This window comes from Protopterus annectens, chromosome 10.part0 (assembly GCF_019279795.1).
Source record: "Protopterus annectens isolate FY-2018-M chromosome 10.part0, PAN1.0, whole genome shotgun sequence".
Classification (NCBI taxonomy): Eukaryota; Metazoa; Chordata; order Ceratodontiformes; family Protopteridae; genus Protopterus; species Protopterus annectens.
This window is the reverse complement of record NC_056744.1, coordinates 433098614-433111979: the sequence shown is the minus strand read 5'-3', so window position 1 is coordinate 433111979 and position 13366 is coordinate 433098614. Positions and strand designations below refer to the sequence as shown.

The following is a 13366-nucleotide window of genomic DNA, read 5'->3' as shown; positions in this document are numbered from 1 at the left end:
GAGAGAAATGATAATAGCAACCTTGTGAAGACAGAATGTCTCTATTCCTTGTTTGCTCCTGCATTTTCACCTTTAAACAGTAGAACTATTTGTAGTTGTGCATGTTACGGGCTTGTATTATATTAGCATTAGGGCAGCAAATACCACATCATATAGCACAACACTGCTGAGTATACAGCTGAAACGTAGAAACTGAAAACTGCTCAGCAATCAACACACAGGCATACATAGCAAAGAAGACAAAGTAATCAGGCATAGCCTCTCACGTTCCCTACAGAGGGCATAATTTCCTTCAACATCTAACATTAAATCTAACCCTGTAGCTAAACCAAGTGCAAGCCTAACCCCAACAGAGAACACAACTTCAAAGTCAGGGGCTTGTACAGATGCTACAGAGAAGCAAAGGACAAAGTGATCTTCATATGATAATCAGCTAAACTACATATGATTACATCATTTTAGCGAAATTTTCTTAGGAAGAACTGTTCTCGGTCAACTACCTAGGTATCGCTTTTTCTAGTGCTTCTTGCAGTATTTCTATAGCAGTACTCTGGAGCCATCTATTTTTACTTTATCTAATTATATATGTCTTAGAAAAAGGTCTCTTGAGTTAAAGTATGCTTACATTTATGTTCATTCTTATTAAGAATACTTTAAAATAATAATTAAATGACTGGATGGAAAGCAAAATTACAATAACAGATTAAACTGTAATACAGAGGTACAATTCATAAAACATATTATAATTCTGAAATTTACTCTGTTAATATTACAAATGCATAATGCTGTCTTAGTAGCTTGGAAAGTCAATTCTTTAAAACACCAATTTACTAACGCAAAAATAACCTAAGTTAAAATACCTTTACGCTTATATTAGACAAAGACTTGCCTAAACTATAGCTGAATAAAGCAGTATTTTTATTCATATAGCTTATATTTTTCTTTGATAATTTTAATTTATGTGCTATTTATGCCTTCATTAGAGCTTAAAAACTGCATGCAGTTGGTTTGCACTACTTAGCATTTTCTTTTTCAAAATATCCTTATTAAATTCTTACATTTTAAACAATGACATAGATACTTGTATAGTAACAAAAAAGAAAACAAGACATAATAATAGTTTTCAGTATTTTTACACATTTTATATATATATATATATATATATATATATATATATATATATAAAATCTCTTTTCTAGAGAGATTGCACACAGTTATACCAACAATCGGCAATGATTATATGTTTGTTACCTTAGACATAAAATCTTTTTTTACCAGCATTCCCAATACATGGGGGATAGATATGATAAGAGGCTTTTTTACCAGGAATACATCCTTTTCCAACACCAAGGATCAGTTAATATGTGCGCTTCTTGAGATCGCACTAGAAAATAATGTGTGCAATTTTGAGAATGATTTCTAAATCCAGACAGTTGGCGTAGCTATGGGGGCTCCATGTGCTAATAGCTACGCCAACTTAGTATTGACACACTGGGAATCTATGCACATCTTGTCAGATACTAACAGTTTTCATTGCAAGATTTTATGGTACCTCCGTTTTGTTGATGACATTTTTTTGTTATGGAAAGGTAATTCAGAAGAGTTAGATGCCTTGGTCCAGTATATGCATAGCACTACTGATTTTTTGAAATTTTCTTTTAAGGCCTCTTTGAGTGAGATTGAGTTCCTAGACATGGTATTGACTAAATCTGATCTCAATCAAGGATCCAGTAGTATCTACAGGAAACTGACTAGGAAGAATGCACTTCTACATTATAGCAGGATGCACCCTAGACATATTCCTCGCAACACTTTGAAAGGACAGATTTATAGAGTGTTACAACTACAGAACAATGACATAGATGCACAGAGACATAAACAGGGGCATTGATGGAGCATGGGCTGAAAGAAGGAGCAGATGCAAACCATATTTTAGTAATAGCACAGCAGCCTCCATTCCATCTAGTCAGCTAACGTCTTGTACCAACACTTTTGGGTAATGCTATAATATTCTAGTGGCATTAATGATTATTGTAGCATTGTTAAGAGGAATTGGCACATTCTACACACTTTTCCAGAGCTGGTGAACAAGACTGGACATACACCTACCTTTTGATCAGGAATAACATGTCCCTTAAACAGCATCTTTGTAATAGAAACCAGTCCAATGCCAACAGGAATTATATATCTGTCAGAAAGGGTACTTTTCCATGTAGAAGCTGTTCAGCATGTAAGTACATTTATACTTAGGCTATACACATCCAGTATGTAACTTTACCATCAATATAGACTATTATGCTGATTGCAGAACTGCTAATCTAGTGTACTTTTTGTTTTGTCAAAAATGCCATGCATTTTACGCAGGCAAAACCAACAGATTACTTAAAGAAAGAATACTTGATCATACCAGGGACATTAACAATAAGAAGGAGAATAATGCCCTAGCTTCTCATATTATGATGACAGATGAAACTCATAGTTTTAAATTTTTAGTATTGCAGGTAATAGATATTAATGTTCGGGGAGGAGACTTAAAAACCATACTAAGGTAGTGGAACAAAAATGGATTTTCTTGCTTAATGCAGAGAAGCCTCCAGGACTTAATGGGGTTTTCTCATGTAAACCTTTTTTGAAGGCACGCAGATTAAGACACAAATAATTATATGTATATATTTACATTATTTTTTAGTCCATATTATACATTTTTTAGTGCCTGCCTTTATGCTTTCTATTCCAGCATTTTTAAATTGATTGTTATAATTATTGTCAGTTTAATTGATTTAAATGTGTTAGTTAATTGCTTCTGTTAACAACAGAGGTATAAAAAGGCTTCTTACCTTATCTTTTACTTGTCTGATGAAGCGACTGGTATGTCACAAAGGCGCTCACATTTTATTTGTTTTATTGTTTTTAAATAAAGAGTCTTGCTGTGTAAGTTCTTTGTACAGCATTTTATTTTCATTTTAATTTATTGTGTTTTGCTGCTTGTACTGCACCCTTCGCTCATTCTTGTTTTATTATAGTACTGGAAAACTCGGTGCTTGTGTTGCATGAAGATTTATTGTAGTGTTTATAATTAATATACTACTGTGATACTCAAACATCATGGGCAGTTCATTAAGGAAGCATAGAGCTTAATTTCTATTCATTTAGAAAAGGATATCTCTGCATTCATGCATGAGCTGTAAAACTGGTTTTATGACATGCACTGGTCTATTTGTCTTAGGGAAACATACTTAAAAGAGCTCTTCTACTGTCTTTTGAAAATGGAGTGCTATTGGATCATATCTGAGAATGTCAGACAATAAAGACTTTAGGCTCCAGAGATCATATTTGAGATGTCACACAAGAAGGACTTTTGGCTTGTAGCACATAAATTCTGGATCTAGATTTTTTTTTCCTTTATGTGGTACTGGAACAGCACAGTGGAGGTCCTAAAACTCTTTTAGAAGTCTTTTAGAAAATGTTTAAATGTCTCAATTAGCATCGTGTTTTAATTTCTGTGTACCGATTTATTATTTCATCTTTCTCAGTTTTATTTACAGTCAGGATGTTAAGTTTAATAACAGTTTGCAGTCATTTCCTGCTTTTAAAGATGTTAAAATATCAACATTAGTCACTCCCATTTAAAAGAGCTAGCATTTTATGATTTATAACTAATAGCGGTAGCGTTTTCGCTTCACAGCAAGACGTTATCCCGTTCGATTCTCAGCTAGAGCATCTTCTGTGTGGAGGCATGCGTGAATGGGCGTACCTTCATTGAAGGTTGTGCATCAGGTCTGGTAACTCGGCACGTAAAAATCCACTACCAAACATTAGCAGACCGGAGTTCCGCTGTGGCGACCCCTAACTGGAATAAGCCGAAAGACACAACAACAACTGAGAGATATGAAAGCGGTGACAAGGCTTTATTAAAATATGAAGAAGCTAGTCTCAGTTCACAGAATTAAACACATTTACTTCTAAAGAGTTATGAATTAATGTGAAATTTTGTTGAAAGCATTTGCTATAGGATTATTATTTGACAATGTATCTGCTTTCATTGACTGATACATTTTTAAGTGCTATCTTATATCTTTAGTTCACTGGTTGAAGGCCGGAACAACATGGTGTTTTTTAATCTAATAAAGGAAACTTTTAGCTTACTGTTGTTATTGTTTTATTTGTTTTATTAAGTTGTATTAATTCTTTATATATAGTGTATTTAACTTATTTCAACTCAAAATATTCTTAATTATTTAGTAAATTAAATTGTGAAATTCTTTAAACATGGAAGGCCAATAGTTCCACAATGTTTAACAGATTTGTGAGGGGTAGTTTCAGAATTTGTACTAACGTTATATAAGTTAAGGACATGAATAGATGTGGCATACTAGTAGGAACAGAGCTCCAAAGGAGATGAAGGCAGTTGTGTGAAGAAGACTTCACCATCAGCCTAATGAATCCAGATGTTCTGCATACAGGACTTAGTCTGACAGAAGAGCAGGAATTACCAAGATCTAACAAGGAAAATGATAAAAATGAATGTGATAATCAAGCAGGCAATAATGCAATCATGGTAGTACAGAAAAATGAAAGACTACTCAAAGCAGTAGATGACCTCCCCACCTCTGAATATTATTATTGTTATTATTAGTTGTATATTGTATAAAATAATGTCCAGTTTTAAGACTTTTATATTGCAGAGTGGGAACTGACTGGAGGGGCTGAGTGAAATCACTAGAGGTCACTTCAGTATTCAAACTGAGTTTGACAGGATTTATGGGAAAAAGTATAATGGGGAAATGATGGAGAGTCTGAACAAGGCAATTGCAAGATGACAACGAGTAATCCTCCTGCAGGCTTTTAAACATTAAAAAGGAAAATCTTCAAAAATCTCATAGTGCTTTCAGAGTTTGGTCACCTCTTTCTGCCATCCCAACAGTATTATACCAACAGTTTGGTGCATATTTATAGTTGAGTGTCAAACAACTTGACTTTAATAGTACTCTCAAAGTTTAGTCTTGTAGTTATGTTTTGAGTCAAAAATTCTATAAGCGTGGAAAATCACATGGTTTTGGAGGAAGAAATATAGAGTGCTTGATCATGCAGATGTAGCCTTGTTGTGAAAAATGAGATGGAAAAGAAAAAGGTTGTCTTTATCTTCAAACGTTGTGGGAATTGCATTTGGTGTGATGATGCACAAAGTGAAACAACTTTCTGCAATGGATCATTATGATGCCATTTCACCATTGAAGAATGTTGTGATGATCTACGGAATAAAACAGCTGTGGCATATGATGAGATGGTTTGTACTGAACAGCAACTAGTTTAATCAGGAGATAAAACATGAAGATGAAATTTGTGATTAAGTGGCATGCTGAAAAAAATGGCTTAGAGTGATTGGAGTTTATGAAAACTAAAATGACACTTTGGACTGCATTTACCAAGATGTTTCTTGGGAGCTACAAAACTTTTTAGACAGCCATTAACTGTTTTAGACAGATCTGTTGTTAAGCGATTTTTGGTACAGTTTGTTTTGTAGTATGAAAACAAACAGGTTCTATGGCAAATTTGACTACGAGGGGAAAAAAGTATGCATCCAGCACATGTACATCAGAAAAATGTTAATGCTGAAGTATAATTTACACATTCAATTAAGGAATGTCAGTGGTTAAAGTCTCAATATAACTTGTCATTCCCTGCAGTTTGCAGTTTTTAATTGTTTTTATAAGTGAATTGCAGAACATCACAAATTTCCATTCATCAACTGACAAGATGCAAAGGTTGCAACATATACTGGATGCTGAAATACATTAGTCTTACATGAAGGAATTTCCAGGGACTGTAAGTCATTCAAATTCTGTGGAAGTGTAAGAGGAATATTTTGGTCAAATTAACAAGAATACAAGTTTGATTTTTTGCTTGCTCACTTGGAGATGCCATGAATGATTTCAATATCCACACAGCTAAGTGAATTTGGCTGTCTGGATAGTACTATAGTTGTGCTTTGTTGTGTACCACACATTTTTATTGGCTAGACTGTATGGTAGTAAGCCATCTCAGCCAATGTCCTGGGAAAAAGGCATTGGAAAACTTTTACATTTGACTTATGTGACAAAGCATGAAAGTTGGGCTTACTCTTAATCTTGCTTTAATATTGACAATGTAGATATCTGGAAAGGTTTATGCAGGTTCGTTGCTACTCTATGAAGAACTACTGCATTTGTTAAGAAATACATGACAGCTCATTGCAAGAGACATGCTCTATGAACCCTGGGGCAATTTCATGACTGCTGTCACAGAGTACAATGGATGATGGTTGTTAAGTTGAAAATATCATCTGGGTTATATAATTAGCTGAGGGAACCTCTCAGTATCTACTCTGAAGATAAAGGGAGCCTGTCCCTTCATTTATGGCAGTTTCGTGAATGTTGTTTGGGTAAAAATGTTTTGCTGAAAGTATTTTCAGTGATGGTGGACAATCTCCATTTCTCTATTACTGTGTAGCCTTGGGGTATGTATATTTAAGTTCAAAAATTATGCAGGAGGGCTTATTCCCCTGCAAAAATAAATAAATAAATAAATAAATAAATAAATAAATATTTTTAAGATTTGCCAAAAAGGATTTCAGCAAAACATTTTCAGTATCTTTGGTTCACTGGAATTGTTGTTGATGTATTAGCATGATTTCATGATAAATATAAATAAATAACATTTTAAATAACTTGCGTTTATATATTTTAATCAGTCTAACATACATAATTCTTAAGGAGTAACGTAAGAGCATCATCTGTTTAGACAGTTTGCATCGTCACACATTTGTAACTAGAGACTGGGTGGTTAGTACAACCAGCACTACCTGATATAATCCATATCCATAGACTCAGGACCTAACATTCTTGCCTACTGGCTCGCCATTTACATAATAAACAGCTATCAGGTTTAAATATCCATCTCTAATTGCATCATCATTTCATGTCAGACAGTTATTTTCAGCGTCAGTAAGAGAAAGATTTTTAAAGTGTAATAAAGGAATTTTAGTTTGTGTTAAAATCAGTGACTATATTACTGTTAGCAGACTATAATATTAGCATTGCTTCAGTGTCATTTTCTGTAGACAATGTCAAATTCAAAATATGTTGCATTAGATAACATTTTACTTACTTGCTTTAATGTAGTGCTTATATTTTAACCCTAGACCTGTAAGTTGCCAGTTAAGAGATTTTGAGAAGTAATTAACTTTGATGCATTAAGGTCTTGTTTAAATTTTGTTATAACTGATTTCTGATGCTTTGATGTACAGGAAATTAATTACTAATGATACTTAATTATATAGTTGAATTAATCATTTTTTTGTCTGTTTCTTGTACTTACGCTCCTCTAGCATGCAAGGATAAAAAATGGGGTGTTGCTTGTGATAAAGACTGCCCCAACTGCGTAAACGGAGGAGTCTGTCATGACAGGACAGGGGAATGCATCTGTCCCCCAGGGTTCATGGGGATGAGATGTGAAAAAGGTAAGGCTCTCTGCACAAGTGAATGTGTACCACGTATAAAAGAATTACACATATGTACATCATTTTAATTTGATTTGCCCGATTCACACTTAGAGTCTTTATGTAAATGTGGGTTGTCAAAAGCCTGGATATACCCATTATTTTCTGTGAAAAAGAGTTCACTAAGGGGTGAATAGTTCAGCAAAAGAAAAAAAATTCACCGACTGAATTTCACTGAATTGTGTTTATTTCGAAAACTCTGACTTGGCGTAAGGAGCAGGTTAAGTGGAACATACTTTGTCAAGTTGTTCTTTCGTAAGAAGTCATAATATTAAGCAGTGGTGCGCAACGTCTGGCCTGGGGGCCAAATCCGTCCCTCTACGCAACTCCATCTGGCTCCTAGAGAGTAACCAAAAAATTTTTAAAAAAGTGAAAAAAATGCTATGCCTTACTGCAGTCATGCAAACTTTCCAGCATATGCTTACTTACCTAATTGACTGTAGTTGCACACACCTCTAATTTTAGCCACTGAAGTAACATATAGTCTGTAAACTGTAGTAACTTTCTGCAAGAGTTTGTAATAAGTCATGGCTGCAAGCCAGAATAAAGTTAAATGCAAATTTGATGTAGAAAACAGGCAATTTCATGACTGCTGTCTTAAGAAAAAAAATGCTAGTCACCTGTACCTATTGTTAACTCATAACAACGTACTATGTTTTGAGGTGGCCCACAGATGCATTAAGAATTCGTGTAGTGGCCCTCTCCACAAAAAGGTTGTGCACCACTGATCTTAAGAGAAAGATATTTTTAAGAGGAATAGATGAATTGTAAACCAACACAGGCACAAACAGAATGGTATAAACTGTCTCAATACACACAACAGTTTTCTAGTATAGGTGTGATAAATGAATGTGGCTTATATTTGCTGTACACATATTTGGAAATGGATAGCTCTAAACATAAAGTGAACACTATATATTTTTTCTGTATGCTTATTCTACTGCAGAACATTATCAAAACTATATTATTCCTTGGAATATTAGGTGTGGTAGTTATATGTAAAGTTGACAGTTACAGTGCTGTATATCATCCCACAATATTTATTTGTCAATGGGCATTCATCAGGTAAAGCAGAGTCAGTAGATGTCATCTTGGTACATGAAAACATACCTGATGATTATTTATGTGAAAGCAACAGGCACACACGGTGGTGCAGCAGTTAGCATTGCTGCCTCACAGCAAGAGGTATTCCAGTTCGATTCTCGGCTGGGGTGCCTTCTGTGCATAGTTTGCATGTCCTCCCTGTGTTTGCATGGGTTTCCTCCGGGTGCTCTGATTTCCTCCCACATCCCAAAGACATGCAGTAGGTGGATTGGACACTCTAAATTGGCCCTAGGTGTGAGTATATGCATGTGTGTGCCTTCTGTGGAAGGTTGGGTGCCGGGCTGGCAACTTGACACTATAAAACTCCACTGCTAATCATGAGCAGACAGATGATCCGCTGTGGCGACCCCTAACCGGGAAAAGCCAGAAGAAGAAGATTTATGTGAAAGCAACATTTTTGTAGTCAGGAAAAAAGTGTCCGTACTTGCATGGGAGTTTCAGTGATCTCAGAGAATGAACAGTTTTAGAGTTAGTGGTTTGTTTGCTGAAGTATTCTTTTGGAATGTTTTTTTTTTCTTTGATCTCCAGTGTTCTGTTGAACAGCACTGGCTGAGTAGTTGTTTGGTAACAAGATACAGTCATGGAATCTGCTCTGCCTTTAAGACAGGTGACAACAACTTTATAAGACAGTATCTTTGTTATCTTTGCACAGTTAAAATAACCAAAGCCATCAGAGACTTGCATGATAATGTATAATGTTATGTTGTCCATCTCGTCTTCCTTCTTTCTGGTTGGGTTCAGAGCCAATCTCGGCTCTGACATGGCCACTTCTAAAGCTCGAAGAGTCCTTACTGGCTCGAGGCTAGCCCCTTATCCCAGCATGCTTAGCGGTAGCTACCCAGATCTCGTTTGCCGCTTGCAGCGTCAAGATTGTCTTCTGCTGGCTCAGGCTAAGTAGTGATATTTTTCTATAGAAATTTGTATTGTTTAAGGCTAACTTTCTTTAGAGGTTTAGTGATTACTCCTTCTATATCACCCCTATCCTCATTGCCTTTGTTTTTGCTGTTGTTAGGCTGTCATTTTCTCTCACCTTTACCTGTGTGTTGCTGTTGTCAGCGGCCCATTTTTCTTGTGGGTTGTTCTCTTGTCCTATTTTCCCTCCTTGCTACCTAGGGAGAAGCCATTTTAGTTAGAGACCTTCTCTCTTTGGGAACAGTAGCCATTTAACTTAGAGGCTAACCGCCCTCTTCTTCCTTCCTTTTCTTCTTCTAAAAAAAAAAAAAAAAAAAAATACTCTACAAGTTGTTAGTTCTGCCTTTTGTGGTGTTTATAATGTCTAAAGAAATACCTAAGCAGTCAGGGTTCAAGAAATGTGACTCGTGTTGCCAGAAAATGTCCCTTAAGGATGGGCACACGAGTTGTGTTTATTGTCTAGGGGCGGTCCACCTGCAGGACTTGTGCTCTGTTTGCCATGCCTTTAGCACACAGGTTTTGCAGGAGAGGTGCAACAAACTTATCTTAAGAGGGTTATTAAAACCCCAGGTTAAAGTAGCATCGGAGACTCAGCCCTTAAAAAAATTGGTTGACAAACTGGCATTTTCATCTGCTCCACCTTCAGTGCCGACAAAATCTAGAGCCAAATCTTCAGAACCTTAGGACCGGATTCTTGGATCTGAGGAGTCTTTTTCTTTGGTGGCTCCATCAGTGTCTTCAGAGCCATCCCAGACCCAAAAGAGATCGAGATCTCCTTCACTGGACCCGGTGAGATCTGTCCCTCAGTCTCCACTTTTGCAGTCAGTTGCAGGAAGCCACTGGTCCTCGGCCCCCTCCTTTCATTCATCCAGGAGCTTATCAGATGATGATGTGGAGAGAGTGGTGAAGAGGCTGCTCAAGACACCGGTATTTGCTAAATTTTTGTTGAGCCAAGCCCAGAAGGAAGTGGTACCATTGTCCGAACCAGTCCCTGTCTCTTTTCCTCCTCCAACTGCATCCAGTTCGGAGCCGGACTGCATGGAAGTAGTACTGGTGGAACCATCGGATATTCATCGTGCTATGCTGCTGCAGTCATCACACTTGGGTTATCCTGCCGTCAGGCGGTCCCGCAGTCGGCCTGAATTCTAAAGCCTTGGTCCAGTGTCGGTTGTCGTCGCTTCTTCCCTGACATCAGTGTGGCAGGGGTATAAAAGAGGCAGCCGACACCATTTTCTTCAGTCTTTCTTGCCGCGCAGTGCACAAAGCAGAAGCAGTTCGCAAGTGCCGGTCAGCCAGCTCCTGAGATTTTCTAACAGAATTTCAGCCGAAGTCTTCTATAAAGCTAAGTACCCCGTTGGGGAAACTTTTCTTGCCTCAGACCAATGTCAGACAAAGTTAATAATTGTATTTCTTGTGGGAAGCAAATAACCTCATAAGGATTTTCATTCTTATTGTATTCCTTGCCTAGGCCCAGACCATGACGTTTCTGGTTGTCGGTTTTGCGCTAGGTTCAATAAACGCACTATTAAGCATCGGGCTGATACCGCCCGACATTATTTTGGCAGAAAATTCAACTACATTATGTCGTCGGAACCTCCGACAACTGCTATGTTTAAAAAACGCAAGGACAAAGACAGGCAGCCTAGACCTAGACCAGATACCGAGGTCTCGGTTAGGCCTGCCGCCGGATCTCCGGTATTCAGTGAGGCGCCCATGCAGCCACTGACTACCGCAGATTTAGAAAATATGACTACTTCTCAGTCAGAATCTACTGGGCCACTGGAACCGGTTCCTCCTCAACTTACGGACGCCATCCCTGACGGCGATCCAGAGACTATGGACAGGCCTTCGGTTTCAGACGGCATCTTTAAACTGACGACTCTCTCCGTTAAGTCATACGCTAAGCTTCCAAAGGTTAAGAAACCGAGTCCACAGACTCCCACACAGGCCCCTATGCCTAAAAAACAGATGCTCAAAATGCCGGAGGACCTGATTACCCTAATCAGAGGTTCCCAACCCCCTCCTGACAAAAGGCCTAGACTGGAGGAAGATTTACCTCCTTCTGACCAGGAATCCATTTCCTCAGAAGACTCTGAGGAACAGGATTACCCCTTCCCTCTCTATGAAGACTGAGGAGTCTATTCCCTCTGTTTCTCCCCCTGAAGACTTCTCTTTTGGGGAAACCCTGCACACCATGAGAGAACATTTCCACTGGGAAGGACAAGATTACTCTGACTCCAAGAAAAGACTACGTGAGTTTCTTCTTCTACCACAGCATAGACCCCTAGCCATTCCTCCTGTTTTAGACATTCTGGATGATGTCTACACTGAATCCAGTCTAAATCCAGATTCTTTACCTCCAGAACCACCTAAACCAGACATATACTATCGAGTCCCTGACTCTCACAAGTTTTTATATAAAAGCCCTGTTGCAGACCCAGAAACCATTTCCCAGGGTCCCAAAGGGGTTAAGGCCTCTACTGCTAAGAATCCACTACCTGTGGAAAGAGATTCTAGGGCATTAGAAAGATGGGTGGAAAAAGTGTATACCTCTGCCACTTTGGCCATGAGGGCATTAAACTGCCAATTCCACATGATTAAATACCAGCAGTACTTACTTACTCAGTTAAAACAGAAAATGACCCCTCAAACAGATCAACTAGATTTCAAAGGGATGCAAGATTTGTTGCATGCAGCAGAACAAGTGGGAAAACATACCTTGCAGTGTGGTTTTGATTCTTTGGAGGCCTCATGTAGAGCAGCAGTCACAGGGTCTGTAATATGTAGACATGCTTGGCTAAAAGAGCAGACCTTACCAGAACATGTCAAAGCAAAGTTACTGGATGCTCCACTGCAAAAGGATGCGTTATTTGGTGTCAAAGTAGAGGAAGTTTTAAAGAAGATGGAAGAAAAGGCAAAATCAATGCAAACAGTTAAAGAGTTTTTACAGGTACAACCTCCTCACTTCAGCAGAAACTGGCCATCAAAAAACTGGTCTTTTCCTGCTTCAGACAGACCCCAAAGGGGCAGGTACAGACGCCCTAGGGGCAGAGGCCAGGCACAAGGTACCTTCAGGCCTAGACAATGGCAAACAACAGCTCAAAGAGGGGGAGACGACAGATCTCAACCCTTCAGAAAACAAACTCAATGACTTTCCTCTTCGCCTGCCAAGCAAAATTGCCCAGGCAGCACCTCTAGGAGGAAAACTGGCTCTTTTTTCCAGAAAATTGGCACATCATAACAAAGGAAAAATGGGTTCTGGATATTATTACCCGAGGCTACAGATTTCATTTTCACACTTTACCACGGATGAGAGGCATGCCAAATCTGCCAACAAACCAATGGGCAGAGGCACAAAAGCAAATTTCAGCTCTCATGAACATGAAAGCAATTCAAAAGGTACCTGCAAAAGAGCAAGGTCAAGGATTTTATTCAAGACTGTTTCTAGTACAAAGAAAGGACAAAGCCTGGGGACCCATCTTAGACCTTTCAATTCTAAACACGTACCTGGACATTCCCAAATTCAAAATGCTCACACTACAGCAGCTTCTTCCCATGCTGGGCAAGGAGTCTTGGCTGGTAACGTTGGACCTCCAAGAGGCATACCTGCATGTCCCTATCAGACAAGATTGCAGAAGATACCTCAGATTTTGGCAGGCACAACACATTATCAATTCTCTGCATTGCCCTTTGGCTTATCTACTGCTCTCAGAGTATTCACAAAATGCCTGGCATCAGTAATTGCATACTGCAGACAGCGAGGAATACAAATTTATCCATATCTGGACGACTGCCTGATCCAAGCGGACAGCA

At 38.3% G+C, this 13366-nt stretch overlaps 1 protein-coding gene across 4 annotated transcripts in view; it reads left to right on the top strand.

Annotated features, from left to right (window-relative positions):
- Positions 1–13366, top strand: part of TIE1 (tyrosine kinase with immunoglobulin like and EGF like domains 1) — a 521980-nt gene that overhangs the window by 187647 nt on the left and 320967 nt on the right. For all 4 annotated transcript variants that reach the window (XM_044085330.1, XM_044085328.1, XM_044085331.1 and 1 more), the window contains exon 5: positions 7367–7498. In XM_044085330.1, coding sequence (XP_043941265.1) covers positions 7367–7498 — 132 coding nt within the window. The remainder of the gene's footprint in view (positions 1–7366; positions 7499–13366) is intronic.